Below are 23,465 nucleotides of genomic sequence, written 5' to 3'. Positions count from 1 at the left end.
TCTACAAGCAACTGTCTGTATATCTCACCCAGAACAACCCCCAGGATCCTCCTTATCAGTCTGGCTTAAAAGCAGCCTATTCCACAGAAACTGTTCTTGCATTAATCACTAATAAGCATCATGCCTCTGGATCGGTCATCAATCCTCATCCTCTTTGATCTTTTTGCTTCAATTTCTTTACCAGTACCTAAACGGGCAGTTTGATATTTAGTAATAAATAAATAAGGAAATATATCTTGTTTTGTTTTTACTATACCAAACTTTCAGACAGAGTTGGTGGTACCCTTTGTCCCTGACCTGCTGGTACCCTTAATCCCTGTGTGAAGAATTACACTAATAAAGTGAGTGAAAAACTGTTCTGGATTTCTCCTAAAGCTCCTAGGACGCTGACTTGTCTTGATCCACAGGCGTCCTTGTCCATATCCATCCTCCATGTCCTGTGTAATACAGTCAAGGAGTAAAAGCATCTTCAGCATGTTCAGGGCTGAACTTGAGCTGATGTATGTCCTCCATCTGTCCTTCACAGAAACAGGAACACAGGACTATGGATTTGTTCACTGGAAGGAAGGAGTTGAAATCCCATGCTAAATCAATGTGCTGCTCATTTACTAGAGAGAGAGAGAGAGAGAGAGAGAGAGAGGAAGGAGGATTGTTGTGGAAGTCTAATAATAAAAATATAACCACAATGAGGTTGGACAATAAGGCTGCTTTGGATGATACAAAAAAATGACAAAAAGAAAGACACACACACACACAGAGCTCTGATCTCAGCAGCAATACATCAGCCAGGTTCACTAATGCAGTAATACCGTGTGTGTGTGTGTGTGTGCACCCATCGTAATGGACTACTTGCCTCATGAATAATTAGCAGTGAACCATGGCCAGTCCTGCAGTATGTTTGTGTTTATAACATTAGGGTGTGTACTGAGGAAATCCTAAATGCTTCCACCACTAATGGAACAATGTTGTGTGTGTACAGTATGCATGTGTGTGTGTGTGTGAGAGAGAGAGAGAGAGAGAGAGAGAGAGAAAGAAACTGTTTACTTATATTTAAAGCTCATATGTAAGTTCTAAAGTAAAATTGAGTCCCTTAGAAAAAGTTAACCATAGCAAATGTGCATTTATTTCTGGAACTGTGAATAAAAACCACAACCGCACAATAAAAGCATTTAAACCACTGCTCAGATCTGGAATCTGACTGGCCAGGAAGTGTTGATATTAAGGTGTTCATTTAAATGACATCACACTTATTCACAGGGACTTGAATAAAAATGAATAATGTGTGTTGCAATGGTGAAGGATATAGTAGCTCAGTTCAAGGTTCAAGGTTTTTTATTTGTCAACGCCACTACACGTGCAGACATACAGAGGAATCGAAATACGGTTTCTCTTCCCTTTTATCGTGTTTACATTGTCAGTGCAATATAGAACAGATTTGCGCAAAGGTAACAGCAGTGTACTTGTAATAAATAGATATAAATAAACCCAGTATATATCCTGTAAACATCTGAATGAATAGACATCTGAGTAAATGTAAACAGTGAATTCTGTTGCTGTGGCTGCTCCCTGTTTGGGATCGCTTGGTCCGCATGTTTCATTTTGGCACAGGTTTTACACCGGATGCCCTTCCTGGCGCAACCCTCCTGTTTAATCTGGGCTTGGGACCGGCACTGAGAGTTAACTCCTCATTGGCTGGGTTAGTGCCTTGCCCAGGAATTGAACCTGGGCCACGGCAATAAGAGCACAGGGTCCTACTGCTGGACCACCAGGAGGTGTAAGCAGTGAATTCTGTTAAATATACATATATACTTCCAAAGGTGCAAATATACATGCAGATAAATATAAAAGTGCATATACATCTGAGTAAATGTAAACAGGAAATTCTGTTAAATATACAAAGATCCGTGTGTGCAGAGTTCTAGGGGTTAAGCTGTTGGACTACTGATCAGAAGGTTGTTAGTTCAGATCCTAGGTCCTTTGTAGGTAAAAGTCACTCTGGTAAGGGTGTCTGCTAAATGTAGAAATGTAAATGAAGTCGAGACATTTGATTAAGTTCTTCACCTTTTCAGGAGTTTACGTGTTGGGGTTTCTCAATATTTTGTAATTATAAATAGCTAAAAAAGCATATGATGTGTGGTTCATAAACCAATTCAATTCAAACCAGATCTCTGTTGTAAAAAGGAATTAAACATAATAAAAGAAATGCTGTTATAAGAAAATCTCTTCTTGACCTCAGTTACCTCACACCACCCCCTCATGGATTCTTTTTCTAAATCAGAAGGACCCAGATGTGTTTTATTAGACCTATTTATTTATTTATTTATCCGCTTTTAATAGACCTATTTATTTACTTGTTTCTCTCAGATCATCAAGGATAGAAAATTCACAGGGTTTAACTTCACTTAATGAATCAATGACTAAATTAATTGCTATTTGTTAAGTGTGCTTTTCCATCTGAAAAACTGTGTTGCCATAATAATAATAATAATAATAATAATAATAATAATAATAATAATAATAATAATAATAATCATTTTTATTTGGTTGTTAAAGCATTTTGGGCATTTTTGTATATTTGTATTTTTATTTAATGTTTGTATTCAGTAATCATTTAAAAACTTGCCAGAAAGAGTATAAATAACTTTTAGCATTTTAAAGCTTTATAGTCTCACAATGCTGGAACGTTATATATCGCTTGGCCTATTTAATATCTCTCATATTTAGACTAAACATATAAAATATCTACAGTCATATAAATATTCTAAACTGTGTTCAAGCCTTAAGCAATTATAAATAAAATGTACGTATTACTTTCATACTTAAATAACGAAACGTTGAAATCTCATTTCTTCAGTGCTCATATGTTTAGCCAGGCAGCAGAGGCGCGCTCTCGTGCATGCGCGCGCTGCGGCCGCGGATGCGCGCAAAAGGAGCGCGCAATGCGCCTCGGTGAAATCCTTCCTTCCTGCGTGCGCGTGTGTGTCTATGAGTCTGTGTGCGTATGTGTGTGAGTATGGATGTGTGTGTGTGTGTACGAGCGCGCGCGGCATCGCCCATCTGCAGCGTGGACACGGAGCGGTAAAATGGCACGATTAGGAACCAAACGACGAAAAGTCGGAGTTTATTGAGTCGTGAAACGCGATGCGCGTCGTTAAAATGATCCGAGGGGATGCAAGTAAGAGCAAGAGACCTTATTCACAACGGACATACGGAGATTTCTTTTTGGTTTTTTTGTTTTCGTTTTCAGTGCATGTTTTTTTGTTGTTGTTTGTTTGTTTTTTGCATTGCCTGCTTGAATAATAATAATAATAATAATAATAATAATAATAATAATAATAAAATGGTGCCTGCTCCAGCCTAGTGCATGGTGTGGTGTGGTTCTGTTGGAAATGATGCAGCATGATGCACTGCAGCTTCGCCTCTCACTTTCGGCTTTCACGTGTGCACGAGCCCGGTATCTGAATGCATACCATTCTCAGAAAAAAAAATGACAGAGAGAGAGAGAGAGAGAGAGAGAGAGAGAGAGAGAGAATTGTTACCAGTTCAGTGGGAAATACTGCTGGAGTGCAAATTCTTTAGCACCCAAAATGCAACCTGTGGCAAATAAGGAATGGAAAACGTATGTATTCAGACAATATTTTCCATTATGCAAGCATTTTATTTTCATTACCTGATCATATAAAACAGGCAAAAGTGTTTGCATGCAGGTATCTGTAAAATATCTGTGGATTCAATGTGATGATTCCTTCTGATACGATCATCTATTCTTTGCAGATGTCTAATGCAGTCAGGACAGTTTCCCAAACAAACACACACACACACACACACACACACACACACACACACACACATATATATATATATATATATATATATATATATATATATATATATACATATACATATACATATAGACACACAGTGATAGGGTAGAGGTGTTGGGGTTGGGGGGGTGGCCGACAGTCCAAACTGCTCATTTCAGCATCTCTCAATGCAATTATGCAGTCAGAGACTCCACCTGGCTTATTAGGGCTGATGTTTGATCCTCTGTAAACGATGGGTACAAAAAAAGGTCGATGACAGCGTCCCGTTTGCTCAGCGTCCTCATCTGGGTGGAGGATCAGGATCACTGCAGCAGAGAGAAGCACAGAGCCGCCACACCATCAAGCACAGAGGAATCGCGACTCGCAAAGGACCTACACATGATCCCACTGCATGTTTTGAGGGTCAGACGTAAGTTTCTCATATTATTGTTCTACATAGCACCATAGTAAAGTTTTCTGGGCCAGGAGACTTGCTTGTTTTGATTTTGACTTGGTTGAAGTTATTATTTTTGAGGTTTAGAGGTTCATGCTCAGAAATAAAAGGTACTGTTATTTGTTGCTGGCTGACATTTTACCTGGAAAGGTGTATAGAGTCCGCTATCTTAATCTCAATATATACCTTTTTACATCCCGCATTGCAATTCCAGGTGAAAGATACATATTAAAGGTACAATTCATAAAGATACCACCTTAAGGTTTGCTGATAGTGTATTATTTTTTCATTTATGTGCTGATTTGTGCTCTTTCTGTAACTGAACTACTGCGTCCTTGGGACAGTACGTTCTCTTGGGGCTCCACTTCAGTCACCTTTAATTATTTGTATCCCCATTTAAGCCATTTTTTCCTGATCGTGTTACTCAGTTTTGTGTGTTTGTGTGAAAAAAGTCTATGCTTAAAGTTTTAACGTAACCTTGTTGGTTACGTTTTCTTTGTATTATTAATTTTCTTAAATGTATTATGCATTATTTGCTTCATTTAAAAACATCACTGAATTATAAAACTGATTGCATTTTATTATCAGATGATTAGTGGTAGATTAAAGATGAAAAAATAGGGGGTGTTAGTTGAATTTACATTTAGATGGAGAATGTTTTTGAGTATTATATTACAAGTTTATTGGTAGTTCAGGAACAGTTTCATCCTGTTAGATATTTGTTGATAAAATTGTCAGGAATATGGTCAAAACTAGGCTTTCATAGTACAAATACATGACAAACTGTCGTGTTTCCGTATAGTTTTATGAGTTCCACATAATTAAGTTGTGTATTTTGTCCTTAAAACCTGCCGTTGTACCCTTGAAGATACATACAATTATAGCTTGTGCCTGTACAGTAGAATGTGTTCTGTAGGTAAATATATCCTATAATTTCAGTGGATCCATCTCCAACAGCATTTGATTAGAAGGCTTATAACACTTTATTCTTCGATCCACGCTGAATTGAATAGCAAAGCAAGCTAATGGCACACACACACACACATACACACACACACTTACTCTACCGCCTTTTCTTCCCTCACCTTGACTCGGAATAGAAAGTAGCCATATATCCAGTGATACTCAACCCTCTGTTGCTAATGCAAGCCGGGAGCGGTTCAAATCCAATTCGCCTGTAGGGCACTCAAAGAGCGATTAGGTTTACAGTGCATAATTGAACCCAGAAAGGAGTGATGCAGCTATACCCAGAAGAATATTGATCTTGTGCCGGAGATAAAAGCAAACACGCGAGCGTCCCAGCTGAGCTGTCAGGCTGAGCGCTCAAAGCCACGCGCGAGCTTTATAGTTCTAGTAAGTGTACACGTTTATGGATCCAAGTATATACTTAAAGTGCTTTTGGGGTCAGTTGAGTCAGTGCAACACAGTACAGAACCAGTACAGAATCCAATAGACATAGTGTAGAAAATACACACAAATTGGAGTCAATTACACACTAACTACATTATAGTTTGTAACTGAATTAAAGCGAACTGCAGTAACTACAGTGACACAAATCCGAAAAAGTAGTTTTCCAGTCATTTTCAGACCCCTACGTCCTGTAGGCAGCCTTTCTAGGATGTAATACAGCACTCCAAAGATTAAGGCAAATAGCTATATTTGTTCTCTCGCTAAAAACCCCTGATTCTCATCGATCAGTGATCTTTGTCAGAAAACTAACATTTGAGTTCATTATCACAATCAGCCTCTTCCCAGAGGCTAAAAAAGGGAATTTGCTCCTGTTTTGTTGTGTCCATGTTGAGCATTGAACGTCTTTGTCATGTTCCACTCCACAGCGGTGGTTAATACGAAGCTCATATAAAAGTAGACACTCGTGGTTTAAAGAATTTGTAGAATTTGTAGTGTTTCTATTTCTGCTCTTGCCTGCTAGGGGTAATATATTCATAGAAAAGTTCCCAAAGACCCATTTTAGATCAGACTCACAGCCTGAACATCATTCATTTGTTTATACCAATTAAAAATGATTGTCTGATAAGTCGATTTCAATTCCACTGGCAAAATGGATCACGAGACGTACGGGTAAAAATGGTTAACCTTTGCTACAAATGTGTGCTAAGTTCATCAGTAAAACTCCTCAACACATTGCATTGTCTCCCTGCAATTATCAGTCTTAACAGAATAATGTGCTTAATGTGTCAGTTTAACTTAATGATGAATGTAAAAATTAATTAACTGAAGGCAGAGTAAGATCATGTAGGGATAATTAAATTCTACATCTTACAGCCTGAGCCTGCACTGATCTGGGAGCCAAACCTGAACGTAAACACAGTTTGCTAAAGCATGATATAAAATATCAGCTTTAGGGGATTTTTAATTGTTTTGGCTCCGGAAACAGTTTTCGCAATTTGATCAACATCTATACTAGGGATTAGAAGAGTTACAGGGAACCAAAAGCAAAAAGTGAGAGCTTAACTGATTAATAACATTATTTTTCCATTATTTTGTACGTATTTTCATTTTCCAGCAGTACACTAGCAATACAAGAGAACAAGAGAGAAATAATGTGGCAGATCTGACTGGTTAAGGCACTACATGAAAAAGAACCTGATGTGATGATACGAAAGACTTCCTTAATTAGAAAAAAGGACCCTAGAGAACTTTGTCCATTAGAAAAACAAATCTTCTGAGCATTGTTTTTATCTGGCTGTTGCAGGTAATCCTGGACCCTCATCTGATGCGTGAGAAGCTCAAAGACGTAGCATACGTTCTTCCCCTACCTGTCCCTCAGCCACGCTTCACATCATGACCGTCGCTACAAGTGACCACATAGATGAAGCTGCGGCTCATCCGGGTCAACCTCAGGACACGTACGACCCGGAACCAGACCACGAGTGCTGCGAGCGAGTGGTCATTAACATCTCAGGCCTCCGATTTGAGACACAGCTTAAAACGCTTTCTCAGTTCCCTGATACATTACTCGGGGACCCTAAAAAGAGGATGCGCTACTTTGATCCGTTAAGGAACGAGTACTTTTTTGACCGGAATCGACCCAGCTTCGATGCCATTCTGTACTATTACCAGTCTGGCGGACGGCTACGGCGGCCAGTTAACGTCACTTTGGATATTTTCTCAGAGGAGATCCGCTTCTACGAACTTGGCGAGGAAGCCATCGAGATTTTCAGGGAGGATGAAGGATTTATTAAAGAGGAAGAGAAACTTCTGCCAGAGAACGAGTTTCAAAGGCAGGTGTGGTTGTTATTTGAGTATCCAGAAAGTTCCGGTCCAGCCCGGATTATTGCCATCATTTCCGTCATGGTCATCTTGATTTCGATCGTGAGTTTCTGCCTAGAGACGCTACCTATTTTTCGCAACGAGGACATGGAGATGCACAAAACGTACAACAGCGACTCCAACTCCACAGCCAGCTACACATCCACCTACTTCACTGACCCCTTTTTCATCCTGGAGACACTCTGCATCATCTGGTTCTCCTTTGAGTTCCTTGTCCGTTTCTTTGCCTGTCCAAGTAAGGCAGGCTTCTTTGTGAACATCATGAATATCATTGACATTGTCGCTATCATTCCATATTTCATCACACTGGGGACCGAATTGGCCGAAAGTCCAGAAGATGGTCAACAGGGTCAACAGGCCATGAGTTTAGCCATTCTCAGAGTGATCCGATTGGTGCGAGTCTTCAGGATCTTCAAGCTCTCACGCCACTCAAAAGGTCTTCAGATTCTGGGTCAGACTCTCAAGGCGAGCATGCGAGAACTGGGGCTTCTTATCTTCTTCCTGTTCATCGGAGTCATCCTCTTCTCCAGTGCTGTGTACTTTGCAGAAGCAGATGAAGCAGATTCGCAGTTTATCAGCATCCCGGATGCTTTTTGGTGGGCAGTAGTATCTATGACGACTGTAGGATATGGAGACATGGTTCCCACCACCATCGGGGGTAAAATCGTCGGTTCGTTGTGTGCCATCGCCGGTGTCTTGACCATCGCTCTTCCAGTCCCTGTCATCGTGTCCAACTTTAACTACTTCTACCACAGGGAGACCGAGGGAGAGGAGCAGGCACAATACCTCAATGTGACCAGCGTCCCTAAGATCGACTCGACAGAGGATCTGAAAAAGAGCCGGAGCGTCTCCAGCCTGAGCAAATCCGACTACATGGAGATCCAGGAGGCAGTGAACAACAGCAACGAGGATTTCCCTGAGGAAAACCTCAAAACCGGCAACTGCACGCTTGCTAACACCAACTACGTCAACATCACCAAGATGCTCACCGATGTATAGCTGGATATTTCTTGCTAGCACTAGAGGACTGATTGTAATGCTTTTTGGGAAAGGATAAGCCATGTTGATCCATGTTGTTTCTATGGCTTCAGGATGCTGAAGATCAGAGAGACGCTGCATTTGAGGTGGCAGATGATCAACAGATCTGTTGAAGAATGTGAAAAAATTCCAGTTGTACTGGATTTGAGATAAATCTATGCGCGCTAACCACGCCCATCACCATAACCTTAACTATTCATCAGCTAACTGCAAAAGGAATACCTATCACTTATTTAAAATCGGGAGACCATCCTCTCATCTTTGCTTGTAGCCAAAATCGTAGCCAAACCACTAGAAATGCTAGCAAAGGTAGCATAAGGGACCATCGCTAAACTGCCAACTAAACGAGGACTTTCCTCTTCACTGATAAATAAAGAGCTATAATAAAGAAAATTAAAAAAAGAAAGTGGATAACACACTAATAGCATACTGCCAGCCACTGCAGCATTCCACATGTAACGTAACATTCCTCTCTGTGAGCTGTAAAACCATGAAGGCACAGGTACAGTCGAGTAAAAAAATCAAATCCACTACCAAGAACTGGTATTGGATATTTCATCAGTTATCAAACACTACCACGGTGAAGGGTACTGACTGCAAGAACATCAGGTATCACTTGTTAAGAGGTGACAAAACCTGAGGAAAACCTGAGGAAATGTGGATTAGTGTTTGATAACGCTTGAGGAAATAAAATCACGGTCAGATTTTTCTACTCGACTGTACTGTATGTGTGGTTATGGACTAAATGTGTCTCATATTTGTGCAATATTTATTCATGCCATTTTTTTTTATACATTTTTTATCTTCCTAAGTTGTATTTCAACAATGTGACAGTGTATTGTTATTATTATTATTATTTTATTATCTTTCTCTCTACCAGGGCTTTTAGCTAGGACATCTGTGGGGTAGTAGATGTTCTGTTTTTTGCCAAGGTTTGGGCAATGGCATGGTACCGGACATCCAAAGGAAATCTGACATTGCTGTTATATAGATGCTTTTCCACCGAAGAACATGGAGGAGGCTAATGTTGTGTTATTCTTTCATTTCTTTATTGTTTTGCATTGTTGGGTGAATATTAGGTTGCCACTAATGTCAGGGGTGGTATTATTATTATTATAGAAGCTACTAACTTGCAGATTTAAGTAAGACTCCTATTTTTGTAGTGTTTACCTATGAAGCCATGAACACACTGTGATATAGTCCGCTTCATGACAGACGCACTAGCCACTATCTGTATTTATATGTTTAGTGCTACAAATATTGTATGTATCCAGATATAAAGCCAGAGTGGGCGTGGCTGAAAGGGAAAGTTTTTTTCGTGCAGGGGTGAGCAGGGGTGGGCTGCTCAAGGGCCCAACGGTGGTAGCTTGGCAGTGCTGGGGCTTGGACCCTGATCAACAACCCAGCGCCTTAACCACTTGTGCTACCACTGCTATTTTTTTAGGGTTCCTCTGTTTGGTGTCACCAATACAGCTCTAAGCCATCAAGGCATGAACTCCACAAAACCTCTGAAGGTGTGCTCTGGTGTCTAGCACCAAGATCTTACCAGCATGTCCTGTATGTTGCAAAGTAAGATTAATCCATAGATTAGGATCAATTGTTTGTCCAGCATGTACCACAGATGCTGGATCAGATTGAGATCTGGGAATTTGAAGGCCAGGTCAATACCTTGAACTCTTCAAGTTCCCCAAACCATTCCTGAACAATTTCTGCAAAGTGGCATGGCTCGTTATTCTGACAAAAGAGGCCACTGCGATTAGGTAATGTTGTTGACATAAATGCATCTGCAACAATGTTTAAGACTTGTTTGTTTGTTTAAGACGTTTTTGTACAGCATGTACCACAGATGCTTGATTGGATCAAGATCTGGGGAATTTGGAGTCCAGGTCAATACCTTGAACTCTTTAAGTTGCCCAAACCATTCCTGAATATTTCTGTAAAGTGGCATGGCTCATTATAATTAGGTATTAACATTAGGTAATGTTGTTGGCATGAAGGCATCAGTTTAAGACATAAGTTTAAGAATGTTTAAATAGATTGTACTTGTCAGAGTAACATCCACCTGAAAACCAGGTCCAAAGGTTTCCCAGCAAAATATTATCCAGAGTATCACAATGCTTCCACAGGCTTGCCTACTTCTCATAGTGCAACCTGGTACAATCTCTTTCTGAGGTAAGCAACAGACACACCTGTCGGTCCACCTGATCATCAGTTTTGATGCTCATGCACTCAGTGTTTGTGCTTCCAGCAGTGGACAGGGGTCAGCATGGACACTCTGATACTCTTATACACAGGGAGCTGTGATGCACAGTGTGTTCTGACACCTTTCTCTCAGAGCCAGCATTAACTTTTTATGCAATTTGTGCTTCACTAGCTCTTCTGTAGGATCAGACTAGATGAACCTGCCTTCATGCTCATCAGTGACCCTTGGGTGCCCATGACTCTGTCAATGGTTCACCTGTTGTCCTTCCTTGGAGCACTTTGGTAGGGACTAACCACAGTATACCAGGAACACCTCAAAAGACCTTATGTTTTAGAGATCCCAGATGCTCCCAGTCATGTAGCCACCACAATTTGACACTTGTCAAAGTCACTCCTTAAGCTTTCCCATTTTTCTTGTTTCAATAACATCAACTTTAAGAACTCACTGTACGAGAAGCAATTTCTACTCTTAGGTAAGGAATTGCTTTGTAAGAACTCTATCTCAGCAGTTTTTAAAAGCTTTTAAGGTGCGTTCAGAAGTTTCAATACTGGAAGCAGTTGCAAAATTATCCACTAGTTACATACCGCTCTGCCTCTTCTATAAATCAAGCATCGCTAGTTAGCTTAATGAAGGTTGTTAAAATAGTCCATAAGATGGTTGGGTATTCTATAAGGCTTGTGTTTGGCCAATTTGCAACGTTCCTGGCCTGTCCAGTGATTCCTAGCTAACAGGAATGTACCACCTCTGGAGTAGTTAATAAGTTATAAAATGTTCTTGCGGTGGAAACACTTCTATTGTCACAATATGACAGAAAAACTTTGTTATTTAAATGATGTCTCAGTATTACATGCTGTGTATTGCAAATGTGAGGCAAAACAGTCTTTTTTTGCTAAGTGATGATTAGCCAGCCCTTTCAATCACTGAGTCAGAAAATTGATCAGAACATCACTGCTAGTCTTTTTATTTCTAAGTGCTTAGCATACATTTTGATCACACAATCACAATTAAGCTAGCTGTTTTCCCCAGCTTTAACTAGCTTAATGTTAACAATAGTGCTAGCTACGTAATATTGACTAGCTCTTTTCAAATCAGCTAACATTAGATACATCAGCTAGATGCTACATCTATGTAAATAATATGATGCTGTTAAGCTGGAATAAAAAAATAAGGCTAGCACTGATGTCACAGGATTCTGATTGACTTAAAATGATTAACTTAGCATAGCCCTGATAGGGAAAAGGCAGGAATATAATATTTTAAACTTTGTTTAATACAGGTCATCAAAGAGATCTCACTAACTAACTCACTGCCACTACAAATGACCTGTATTTTATTTATTTATTTTTATTTATTTATTTTTTTTCATTTACCATCTTCGATTGATTTTCATTCCTTTCACGAAAAAAAAATATGATAGATGCTGGTGAAACCTGTATGAAAAAATACAGACCTGCTTACTCAAAACACCTTTTATATAAGATAGGATATAATAGTGCATGCATGGTTAAAAACATTCCCTGTAGCATGCATGAGGTACGAAAAACTACTTAACTCACCAATATAGTAATAAGTATTCCTATCATTATCGGTATCTATGAATATTTTCTCTGTGAGATTAACAGTATGTGCAATATAGAAATAATCTGTGCCGTGAAACTTCAAATTCTGTTGTTTTTTTTGTTTTTGTTTTATTTTTACCTCATGTTCGTATGGGAGTGCTAGTCTACACTTTCAGGGTCTCACTGCAGGAAGGTTGTCTGTTTCTCACCTAGATGCAGCAGCAGCATGTGACATTCTGTAAAGTTTTTCCATGTGGTAAAATTTCATCCAAATCAAACCAAACATAATCAAGTTCTCTGAATTTAAGCACAAAGTAGCACACAGGAAACGTTATATGCAATATTCGCTTAAAAAACTGCCCAGTTTTTGTTTTTTTTAAAGCCACCTGTGCAATTCTCAATATTTCTTAATATTTTTAAGGAAAAATCAATCTGTCTTTCCTAACAAAAATTCAATTGTGTCTCAAATTGCATACTGTGTAACAAAATGCTTCAGATTAATGTAGAAAGTCAGCACATAGACAGCACACACGACAGATTAATTCATCAATAAACGTACAAAATTAAGACATTAAATTATTTCATTCATTAATTCCGTTTATATCATATCTTATACTCAAAAACGTACATGAACATAAACAATAGTAAGCGCCTGAGTTACCTGATTCCTGATGTTCTTGTGCTACTCTTTGTTATTTTTAATACTTCTTAAATTATTTTAATTATGAGTTTATTTGAAAACTTTGCGACCTCTGCCTGAGCACAGCTATCGATCCAACATTTAAATGACGGAATATAGTCGGAAACTATGAAGCTACATCCTGCTTGATGTTTCTGACTAAATTCTGTCATCAAAAAACAAAAACATCGCACTCAGTGAACGTAAATAACACGTACACCACATTCACTGATATCCACAGCAGAAAGGTCGGCATTAAATATCATAGCTACTCCTTTTAGTACGTTGTCTCTGCTAGTTTATTATAACCGCAGATTTTATCAACAATTTTATCTTAAAATTGTCTACTACTAACGAAGAGCCTCTCCGAGTCTGTAGAAGACACATAAGAAGTTGACTTGTAAACAGAACTCTGAAGGAATTTTGTTTCTACGTAGCAGTTAATATTTTAGACTTAAGAAAATCTCACTGCCAGTTTCCGAGGTGCCGACATTTACAGTTTAGTTGTAGCATTTACAAGTTCTGGTACCTAAAAACGTATTAACTGCTTTTTTAAGCTAAACAACAACAACAACAACAACCAACAATCATAACAAAAGCAAGTAAAATTCACTTAGTGGAAAAGTGAATTCACTGAAGGGGAAAGGACGTGAAAGTCGTTCATTTGAGTTTTTTACTTTACAGCAACTTTTGCATATTTGGAAAATTTCTGATATGTAAACTTTTTTCTTCAAGAGTCAGTAAATACAAAGCGAAAATGTTGTGCTGTTAGCATGGAGATGCTAGGATCTTAGCAATGTGCAAAACGTTGTTAACAGCATAATATTCTATTAAAATGTATTTGTATAGCTCTTTTAACAGCTAACATTGTCGCAAAGCAGCTTTAAAAGAATACAAATATTCTGAATAAAAATTATAGTTTTAAATTTTTCCCTAATGAGCGAGACAGAGGTGACGGTGGTGAGGAAAAACTCCCTGAGATAACATGAACCAGACTCAAAAGAGAACTTCAGAGTGACACTTTGAATATAAAAGTTTGAATATAAATCATTTAAATAAACTGTATACTACAGTATGTGGTCAAAAAATGCAATTGTTTAACCAGGAGCTTTTAAATATCATACATGAAAGCATCTGTACTGTAGCATAGCAATCGAATTTGGGCTGTGATCCAGATTTTCATCTTTCATAAGTTTGACGTAAGCAAAGAAGACAGATGTAGCATTGATAATGAAACGTATTATTATTAAATCTGTTAATCTGTTGTATTACAAATTCAAGTCAATGGTGCAGTGACTGACTTCTGGTTTTGCTACACTGGTACAGAAGTATGCAATTTGAGACACATCCGGCCTCCAGCTCTGTTTCTTTTTGAAATCGAGTTGCCGCTGTTTTAAATAATGACTGACTGCCAGGGGAGGAGCGAAAGCCTCGTGCTGTAACACAATGACAACCTTCTTGTAAAGCGTGTTCATTCAATTACTATTACGAACGCTGTTATTGTTGCCCTGACTAGAGGACTGATGAGGGATCAGCTGGTGGAAACTGTGGTTTCTGTACAAGAACAGATACACAGTGGAACCTTGGCATAGGAATTTAATTATAAGAAATAATGAAAGTGTGGATACTCCGTTCCAGCAGCCAAAAATATGACCAATATTCCCAATATGAAGCGTATGTAAACTGTATGGCTGCTTACAAAGAACTGACCCAAGCCAAACAGTCCATGTCAAGGCTCCTCACAGGAAGTCGTTTCACCAAGCTTGGGCTAAAAATAGAACAGACCACTCACGCCACCAATCTGTCAACAAAAAAATACCTGGAAAATCGAAATTCGTAAAGTTCGTAAACCCACTCTGCTTGGCTTTCCACTGATGCAAACAAGTTTTGAACGGCTCCTGGACATGCGCGCAACTTAGTAGGCATTCCGTTCGATTTGCTTAGTTCATATGCCAAAAATGCTTCATATGTGGATGAAAATTTGCTGCAAAATTTCAATTCTTAAGGGGAAAATCTGTGAGGGAGTGTATGCCAAGGTTTCACTGTAGTATATATATATATATATATATATATATATATATATATGTCCCCTTGTTCCCTCTTGTCTATCTTTCCACTTCAGCTATTCCTTGCCTGTTCTCACTGAATGTAGCTTCAGGATCAGCAGCTTTCATGTGACTGCATGCAGATTTGTTTTTCTGTTTCTCTTCTGATTGTAACAATGAGGCAATTTTTGCCGATCTCATATTTTAACGTTTTTCTCTCAGACACACATACACACACACGGTTAATGTGACTTTATAAACCCTCAGTATTCATTCCAGCTGCTTAAATGAGACTCTCATGAGTGTGTTCTAATGTACTTTCCATACCCGCCTCGCTATACTGAATATATAAACATATACACCGCATATTCTATCTGATATACAGCTATAACATTCATATGATACAGTTACCCAAGAGACGTAGCACAATAGACTTCCATACACAGCCGACATGTTTAAAGGCTAAACGCATTCATCGTCATCCTCCATGCTAGCTTGAGCGTAATAAAATGCCATTTTTTGCTATTTTATAGCGTTACAATTCTAGCTACTACTTCAGTTCAAAATATACTCCAAGCACAAAAAGCTGAGGATTTAAAGCCTCTTCTTGCAATGTACAGTACATGGAAGAGTCATCAGATCAAGCCTTCATTTCACACATAATTAATTATTGTCATAGTTTAGATCAAAGAAACCTTAAAGATAAAAAAATGTACACTATGTAAATGAAATGTAATCGATCAAAGATGAAGTGTTTGCTCATTTAAGTTTATTTAGTTTTGTACTGGAGCTACGAGGCTAACGGTTAAGCTGCATCATGTAAGCTGCATGGCTTGGGTGCATTTCAACTTTTGGTTGCTTTAATTTCATGTACAATGCTTTTTTGTAGGTTTTAAAGAAAATGAGAAGAAGTGGAGTACTAATCTTTGGTCCTAAAATGTGCGCACTTTAAAACCCACTGGATGAAACACTGGACTATGTACGAAAGTAAAAAAAACTTCATCTGAGATGCATTTTATCCTTCCAGATAATAATACTATAAGGATTAGTATTGATGATGATGATGGTGTCAATAATGATTATGATGATAACAATAATATAAATCTTAATAAAATGAACTGACTGTTCTGCTTATTGTCTGGTGTTTTTCAAGCACAATTATTTTTTTCCAGCTCTCACTATGTGTGCAAATGTATGTGCACCCCTGACCATCACACCCATATGTGCTTGTTGAACATCCCATTCCAAGCTCAACTCTTCTTCTGGGAAGGTTTTCCACTAGAGGTTATAGCATAATTGTAGGGATTTGTGATCAGTCATCTACAAGAGCATTAGTGAGATCAGACACTGATGTAAGAGTGAGGAGGTCTGGGGTTCAGTCAGTGTTCCAGTTCATCCCAGAGGTGTTCAGTGGGGTTGAGTCAGAGTCAGGGCTCAGTGCAGAACACTCCAGTTCTTCCTCTTCAACCTTCACATACCATGTCTTTAAATGAAAATGAAGTTTAATGTCAAAATGTTAATTTAAAAATCTTTTAATTCAGAATCATTCCAAATAACAGACTAGCTAGTTCTTATACTATCTATAGTATATCTATAAATATACACACACTCTCTCTACCACTCTCTCTCTGTCTTTTTCTATCTCTTACTCTCTTTTGGGTGCCAACCAATCACAGGGCACAATTTCACACACACACTCACACACACATCCACATTCTTTTGACTGATTAGGAAACTGGAGAACCCTTGAAGCGCAGGGAAAACATGCAAAATCTACATACACAGAGTGGAGATAGGAATCGAACTCACAAAATATATAACTATTAAATATATATCTGCATCTGAACTGTTTTTATTGCCCCCTGGCCCATCCCTCTGTCTTTCCTGAATGCCCTTTCCCGCTTATTAGCACATAATGAATGATGCAATGTTAAATACCCATAAGATTTCTTTAGGTCTGTGATAAATTAGAAGCTGTGAATTTCAGAAGCATGGTTTTGGCATGGTTATCTTTTCAAATTGTCAGAAGAACCTGAAACACCGAAGCAGCGTGTGGGTTGGGATTTATTCCTCCGACTCCTCTGTCAAATCCTGGCAGGAAGTGGGCGAGAGCGCCGGAAACATCACGGACGAACCTCAATGTGACAAGCCTGAAAATCCTTCTGGAAAGACAGCGTGATATTTCATGCACTGGAGGATCCGAGGCAGATGAGTCAGCCATGTCAGTATCAGGAAAACCCTGTGACATCATTTCCTCAGGATCAGGATGACAGATTTTTGTCTCAGTTGGATGCTGGACGTGGTTTCCATCCACCTGGTTTTATGTGTTTATGTTATATGGAGGACGGAAGGGGGATGGTGATGGGGACGAGTATAAATTTGGAAGAAAATAGGGTTCGGTGTGTGTGTGTGTGTTCATGATTTACATATTTACCCATATCTGATTCAATTAAATGTAAGGAGGTAAGGAGTTAATGTAGTCGATTAGGCTTCTCTCAGACGGGTAGCTCAAATCAGGACAGATTTTCTGCAGAAACAAAATAAAAAAATAATCAAACTGAATTCGAAGAACATTTCTGTATGTATTTAAAATCCAATAAAAATCAGATCCATCAGCTCAGAGTTTCTCTCCTTAGATATTTTACTAAAGTAGCACGAGGACCAATTATCAATTCTGCATCTGATACACTGCTTTTTTTCACGATTTATCATGTTTATTAAACTAAAACAATCCGCTCTTCATAGTGCAACATAAATCCTTTGGGCCTGGATGCGTGGGTTTATAAAATCGCGAGTATGCATTAACGTCATGAGAACACCTGAGTTTTCCTGCACACGAGACGAAATAGATACGAGTCACCACAATCCTCCACATGCTAATATGCAACTTTAGCAGTTCCTTTTTGCACCTTCGTAAGCAATGAACATGTCAGCAGCATTATTACTGCTGGAGTTTGCAGCAAATATTGCTTTTGGTTGAATCACTGGTGTCAAAAAAGGCTACACGAATAAGCAACGTTTCTGGAAAAAAATGTCAAAGGAAAAAAAAGCCAGTAAAGAAAGGTCTATGGTAATGCAAATGAAGCTAAAGAATACTTAGAGAATAAAAGAAAGGGAAAAGAAAGTAAAAAATACCGGGAAATGAGTTAAAACAAAAAGCTCAAAATGCTAGGGGAAAGGCTAATGAGAAAAGTTCAATTTAATGGGAAAAAATCGAAAGCTAATACGCTAGGGGTGAAAAAAGTAAAGATAAAATCTAAGAAGAAAAACTGAAGCAAGAAGCAAAGACAAGAAAGTGCTATATTTAAAAACAAAAAAATATATGGACAAGAATGCCTAGAGATATAACTGAAGCAAAAAATAGTGGAAAAAGTAAGGCAAGAAAGGCGAACAGATAAAAGTTAAAGGTTAAGAATAAAGCCTTAAGGAAAAGAGAGAGAGAGAGAGAAAGAGAACATGAGGCAAAATAACTAGTGGAAAAAAAGCTGAGGCAATTTAAAAAAAGAAAAGAAAATGCTACACGAAAAAGCTAAAGAGAAAAATCACTAAAGGAAAAAGAGGAAAGAGAGAAAAGTTAAAGGTTAAGGAAAAAGCCGGTGGAAAAAAACAAACAGAGAAAGAGAGAGAGAGAGAGAGAGAGAGAGAGAGAGAGAGAGAAGAAGGCTAAACAAGAAGGCTAGTGCAAAACCTGAACCAAATGCTAAAGCAAAATGACTAGTGGGGAAAAAACAGCTGAGGCAAAAATCTAAAAAAGAGGCGCTAAATAGAAAAGCTAAAGGAAAAATCCCAAAGGCTACATAAAAAAGGTGAAGAAACTAGAAACTAAAACAAAAAAGCTCAAGAGAAAAGTTGAAGCATGGAGGCTAAGGCAAAAGGCAAAGTAAGGAAGAAAGCGAAAAGTAGATGCTAAATATAAAAAGCTGAAGTAAATAGGTTAGGAAAAATCTCCAGCTAAATGACTTGTGAGGAAAAACGTGTAGCAATTGCTGTAGAATTGATATTGCTGATTTGTGTGTGTGTGTGTGTGTGTGTGTGAGAGAGAGAGAGAGAGAGAGAGAGAGAGAGAGAGATGACCCACATCACTCTCACTGCACCGTGTTCCTTTCTGCAGTCCCATAAAAGACAATAAAAAAAAAAAACCTGTCGCAGGACCAAGGATACTGCAGCATACAAGTTTTGCATGTGTGTGTGTGTGTGTGTGTGTGTGCAATACACTCAGCGTTGTATTTAAAAGAAAGAAAAAGAAAAAACCACTGCAGTCCACCTGAAGGTGAAGAAAATTAGGTCACTGCAGCTGAGCTCCACTCTGTTAGCAGATTTCTCCCAAGGACACGGAAAGTTCCGGAATGTGTTTCACTGTGTACCTCAGCATGGGATTTATCAAACATCTAAATAAAAACCTCTGGCTGTTATTTGCATCATGTTTCTTTATGTACAACATGTTTGGATCATACAGTACGGCCTTATTAGATATTTTTATTTCACCAGCAATCAAACACTAATACATCGTTTTCCTCAGCTTGTTTCTTGTTGTTGTTAAAAAAAATACAACACTGACAAACATCTACAAAACTGCTTAGCACCTGAAAACTCCTCCTCTATCTGAATTTTGGGAATGAAAGTCTGATATTAAGCATTAAGTTACCATAAAAGTATTTAGATTTAAATTTTACAATCAGGAGATTCATATTTTTTTTTACAAATAGACGCTAACCGCTAATACCCTTAATGGGATAGTTTGCTAATAGAAACAGCATGAAACTAATTTACAAGCCAAACAAGAAGTATTTTGTGATTTGGTCAGCTTATCACAAATGTGATGCTAGTTTGTTTGGCTAGCTACACAATGCCAGCTAATCACCTAAGCTTACTAATTAGCTGGTCCATGTTAGCTTACTAATGCGTAATTAAATCCAGAATAATCTGCATAGCTTCAGCTGAAGAAGTGAAAAAGAAACAGAAAATATACCTACATAAAATAAACCTGTGGTAATCGATTCGCATATTTAGTTTAACAATATAGCTAACAACAACGCTAGCTATAGTCTTATTTAGGCCATTTCTTTTTGAATGAAGCCGGATTCTTCACTCAGCTACATGTAGACACAGTGCTATCCTTTACTAGCGCTATCCAGTGATAATGCTGATGCTAATGTCGCTGCTAACTTCGAAGCAGCATTAGATATGCGTTTTCTCGTTATCAGCTACTGCTTTCAGTCACTCGTGCAACACCATACTGCGTTCTGCTATCAATCTGGTAGATCGAAGCATTTTATTTTTGTTTTAGTGTTTAATAAATGATGGAATATATGCAACAGTCCTCGCTCGAACCATACAGACTCAAGCACACACAGAAACCAGCTGTGTTTACATCTATCCATTTTATACAGCCACGTCAATGATGACATCACATCCTGACAGCGCATGAGAAGGGATGGAATTAGCATAACTAGCGTTCGCCCTCCTCCCGCAGCACACAAACAGGGAGGAGGGCAAGAAGGGGCACTTTTGTGAGGCTTTACACGTATAGCAGCAGGAACAACACACACACACACTTAAAGTAACAGTCTGAAATTGAGAGAACGAAGGAGAGAAGAGAAATGTAGAATGAAGAAAGTCAAGTATTGCAGTAAGGGTAAAGATTTGAGGGCATAAGTCTGGTGCAAAAGGCTACAGCAAGCATCCGTGGGCCAAAGTCAGCATCTGGGATCAGCATCTAGGGCAAAAGTCCGAAGCAAATGTCCAAGGGCAAAGCGCCAGGGCAAATGCCTAAAGGAAAAAGTCAAGACGAGACGACAGCTACATGCGAAACAATGGCTAGGGCTAGTGCAAAAAAAAAAAAAAAAAGATCTAGAATAAATGCCCTGGGGCAAAAGCCTAGGGCACATATCCAGGTCAAAATGCTAGAGCAAACATCAGGGATAATGTTTTGGAATAATAATGTAAGGCAAATGTTCAGGATTAGGCTTGGCCAATTATGTAGTGTGAAATCTAGGGCAAATACAGAAGGGCATGAAGCTATGTGAAGGGCTAAAAATCTATTACTAACCAACCAAGGCTAAAAGATCAGGGTTAAAGGCTAAGCCAAAAGTCTGAAGTAAAGGTCAAGAGCAAAATTGTGAAAAAAAAGTCCAGCCTAGGGCAGATTTGAAGGCACCTCCTCCTCCATTAGGGCTAAAAGATCAAGCGATCGGTCCAAAAATCCCTCCATGTGGCTAATGAAGTCTTCTTCCCTTTCCTGGCTGTTCCTTAGCACTGTAAATAAAATACAAAATAGGGTTTCAATAATAATAATTATAATGATAAAAATAATAATAATAATAACAATAATAATAATAATTCTGAACTTAGCATTTATGTAGCATTTATTCTAAAGCAAAGGATAATATAAAACCTGCCATGCAACACACACACACACACACACACAGCAAGTGCACCTAATAAAAATGAAGGCTGTAATAATACACTGCATTGTCACAGCACTTTAAAAGCAGATGGTGTCGTGCTTATAATTACCACTGATTAGTGTAAAAAGATTGATTAGCAGCATGAGCTGATCATACATCATCATTTTTCCCTTTTACCAACAAAAACATACACACATCTTAGAGATGATTACACATATTTTAAGCTGAAGCAAGCTGCTGCAAAACAAAAGCGTTGGCCAAGAAGATTGCACAAGAAGAGTGGCCGAGAATCCTGTGACAAAAACATGAATATCACAGTGTCAATTGTGTAAGAATTGTGCCAACTACAGTCCTCATAGTCATTAGTCATTAGGCATCAGGCAAACTGCTAATAATAGTGGAAATAACAAGGACAAAAAAAATACTGACTAATAACTGAACCAAAATTCACCAAAAATGCATACACTGGTTAACATGGGCAATGAAGCCTCAACAGAGGCTCTGATCAGAATATTGAGGGTTCAAACCCCATCAGCCACTGTTGAGCCTGGAGCAAGGTCATTAACCCTCTCTGCTCCAGGGGGCAGTGTATCATAGCTCATCCTGACCCAGATGTCTTATTCCATTTACCACCAACACTACAACATTTACCAGTAACACTACAACATTTACCACCAATACTACAACATTTACCACCAACACTACAACATTTACCAGTAACACTACAACATTTACCACCAATACTACAACATTTACCACCAACACTACAACATTTACCACCAACACTACAACATTTACCAGTAACACTACAACATTTACCAGTAACACTACAACATTTACCACCAACACTACAACATTTACCACCAATACTACAACATTTACCACCAACACTACAACATTTACCACCAACACTACAACATTTACCAGTAACACTACAACATTTACCACCAACACTACAACATTTACCAGTAACACTACAACATTTACCACCAATACTACAACATTTACCACCAACACTACAACATTTACCACCAACATTACAACATTTACCACCAACATTACAACATTTACCACCAACACTACAACATTTACCAGTAACTCTACAACATTTACCACCAACATTACAACATTTACCACCAACACTACAACATTTACCAGTAACACTACAACATTTACCACCAACATTACAACATTTACCACCAACACTACAACATTTACCACCAACATTACAACATTTACCACCAACACTACAACATTTACCAGTAACACTACATTTACCACCAACACTACAACATTTACCACCAATACTACAACATTTACCACCAACACTACAACATTTACCACCAATACTACAACATTTACCACCAATACTACAACATTTACCACCAATACTACAACATCTACCACCAACACTACAACATTTACCACCAACACTACAACATTTACCAGTAACACTACAACATTTACCACCAACACTACAACATTTACCACCAATACTACAACATTTACCACCAACACTACAACATTTACCACCAACACTACAACATTTACCACCAACACTACAACATTTACCAGTAACACTACAACATTTACCACCAACATTACAACATTTACCACCAACACTACAACATTTACCAGTAACACTACAACATTTACCACCAACATTACAACATTTACCACCAACACTACAACATTTACCAGTAACACTACAACATTTACCAACACCGCCAACATTTACCACCAACACTACAACATTTACCACCAATACTACAACATTTACCACCAACACTACAACATTTACCACCAACACTACAACATTTACCAACACCGCCAACATTTACCACCAACACTACAACATTTACCACCAACACCGCCAACATTTACCACCAACACTACAACATTTACCACCAACACTACAACATTTACCATCAACATTACAACATTTACCAACACTACCAACATTTACCAACACTACAACATTTACCA

General features: G+C 38.4%; 2 protein-coding genes across 6 annotated transcripts in view; one reads left to right on the top strand and one right to left on the bottom strand.

Moving 5' to 3' along the window:
* The first annotated feature begins 2,955 nt into the window (after positions 1-2,955).
* kcna2b (potassium voltage-gated channel, shaker-related subfamily, member 2b) lies at positions 2,956-16,199 on the top strand. Of its 4 annotated transcripts, none has more exons than XM_058410259.1 (3): positions 2,956-3,175; positions 4,100-4,233; positions 6,971-16,199. In XM_058410259.1, exon 3 carries the CDS (start codon positions 7,060-7,062, stop codon positions 8,545-8,547), a length of 1,488 nt encoding a protein of 495 aa, XP_058266242.1. In that variant the 5' UTR covers positions 2,956-3,175; positions 4,100-4,233; positions 6,971-7,059; the 3' UTR covers positions 8,548-16,199. The 4 variants fall into 4 exon arrangements, with proteins under 4 accessions (XP_058266242.1, XP_058266241.1, XP_058266239.1 ...); XM_058410258.1 differs by having other exon boundaries at positions 4,073-4,233; XM_058410256.1 differs by having other exon boundaries at positions 4,006-4,233.
* An 81-nt stretch (positions 16,200-16,280) lies between these two features.
* LOC131366087 (potassium voltage-gated channel subfamily A member 3) overlaps positions 16,281-23,465 on the bottom strand; it is a 29,311-nt gene continuing 22,126 nt past the window's right edge. Inside the window, exons 2-3 of one of the 2 annotated variants that reach the window (XM_058410255.1) lie at positions 21,230-21,327; positions 16,281-17,599 (exon numbers count right to left, since the gene is read on the bottom strand). The gene's annotated coding sequence lies outside the window, so the exon portion shown is untranslated. Of the gene's footprint in view, positions 17,600-20,325; positions 21,328-23,465 lie in introns of those variants that run through there. The other variant, XM_058410254.1, reaches the window with a different exon arrangement.

Source organism: Hemibagrus wyckioides, linkage group LG15 (genome assembly GCF_019097595.1).
Source record: "Hemibagrus wyckioides isolate EC202008001 linkage group LG15, SWU_Hwy_1.0, whole genome shotgun sequence".
NCBI classification, from domain to species: domain Eukaryota; kingdom Metazoa; phylum Chordata; class Actinopteri; order Siluriformes; family Bagridae; genus Hemibagrus; species Hemibagrus wyckioides.
This window is presented reverse-complemented; position numbering and strand designations above follow the sequence as displayed.